General features: G+C 35.7%; 1 protein-coding gene across 1 annotated transcript; it reads right to left on the reverse strand.

The window, feature by feature from the left end:
• Positions 1–1,258, reverse strand: LOC115724870 (cucumber peeling cupredoxin). The gene is made up of 2 exons (XM_030654231.2): positions 826–1,258; positions 1–730 (listed from the first exon to the last, which is right to left on the reverse strand). The coding sequence occupies exons 1-2, from the start codon at positions 1,007–1,009 to the stop codon at positions 372–374; spliced, it is 543 nt and encodes a 180-aa protein (XP_030510091.1). The 5' UTR covers positions 1,010–1,258; the 3' UTR covers positions 1–371.
• Between the last annotated feature and the right edge of the window lie 271 nt (positions 1,259–1,529).

Here is a 1,529-nt window from a genome sequence, read left to right on the forward strand (position 1 = left end):
AAACAAAAGTCCTTAAATATAACAATCTCAATACTTCAGCAGGAATTTTTAACGGTTAGAAAATTCAATGAACATAATTTGGTACATGTTAAAGTTTGGGCGGTAAAAATCTAATAAGCCTTTTTTTTTTCAAATACAGCACAATTTTTGGGAAATGGTTTTATTAGTACATATCACAATAAGCCTTCAAACACAGGTACATACGGTGATGAAACACAAGCAGAGAAAATAATCAGCGGAGAAAACAAACACAAGCTACGATGAGATATGCAGTAGTTTAATCGACAACATCAAGAAGTAATAAAATACTAGTAGGACAAACATTACTGCTGTAAACAAACTTGGGAAAGAGGTGAACATAGCGGCCGCGATCAAGGCGCCGGAGGAGTAGGCGGGGTTGGAGGAGTGGGAGGAGTTGGAGGAGTAGGAGGAGTTGGGTGTCCAGGACGAGTAGGAGGAGTAGGAGGTGTAGGTGGAGTTGGTGGAGTTGGAGGTGTTCTTCTGTTGTCAACATGATTGTACTCCTCATCAACTTTTAGCTTCAGCTTCTGCCCATTTCGGCAATGGCTTCCATCAGAGGAAATGAAATATTGGACACCAGTGGTGTTCAGAGTATACACAAATGGGCTTCTTGTGGAGCTTAATACTGTTGCTGAACTTGTTCGACATTGTTCGTATTCAGTTTCTGTTGCCACTTTAGCCACTTTCTCTACTCCAGTCCAATTAAAGACTGAAAAAGAAAATATTACATGTTACATAATTAGTATTAGTATATGTTTTTTTGAAGAATGTATGAAAATGAAGTAAAAATTAAAAAACACTCACTTAATTGGTCGCCAACGCTGAAGTTTTTTTGTTCATTCCATGTTTGGGTGTAATAGGCAGCATTTGGTGGAATGGTCCAGCCTATGTGGTCTCCTACGGTATGTATTGCTGCAGCTGCAGTCTCTGTAAAGATGACCACCGTAAGGACGAAGCAGCAGATCAAACCAGTTAAAGCTCTATCCATTATTACTATTTTGGGCAAGTAGAGGAAGAATATAAGATTCGTTGCTTTTTATAGAGAAATTTGGACAATATCTGTTTTTGTGCTAAAAATATCATGGATATTTCGCTAGCTACGTGGATGGACCTAATCCTATATGCACTTCACGACATGGAATGGTATGTGAGTGAAGCGGTGGCACAAAAAAGATATATATCTCTCCCTCTCTCTCGAAGTTACTCTGTTTATAGGAAGTAAATTAATCAGAGAACTAAAGATTGGAGAAAGGTGATAAAAATGGTATTATAAGCATAATTATAGTGCCTAGATTGGGCCAGTACAGTTGTGTTTGGGAAAAGCAACAAAAAAGAACGGCATAATTATGGAAAAATTTAATTGAGTGTTTGATAAATTATAAATTTTTTTTTTTTTTTTGAAAGTTGATAAATTATAAGTTTTAAAGTATTAAGAGTTGTTGTCCAAAAAAAAATAGTTGTTTAAATTTTATTATAATAATTATAATATCATAATTTAGTCTACTATT

This window comes from Cannabis sativa, chromosome 6 (assembly GCF_029168945.1).
Source record: "Cannabis sativa cultivar Pink pepper isolate KNU-18-1 chromosome 6, ASM2916894v1, whole genome shotgun sequence".
Classification (NCBI taxonomy): Eukaryota; Viridiplantae; Streptophyta; class Magnoliopsida; order Rosales; family Cannabaceae; genus Cannabis; species Cannabis sativa.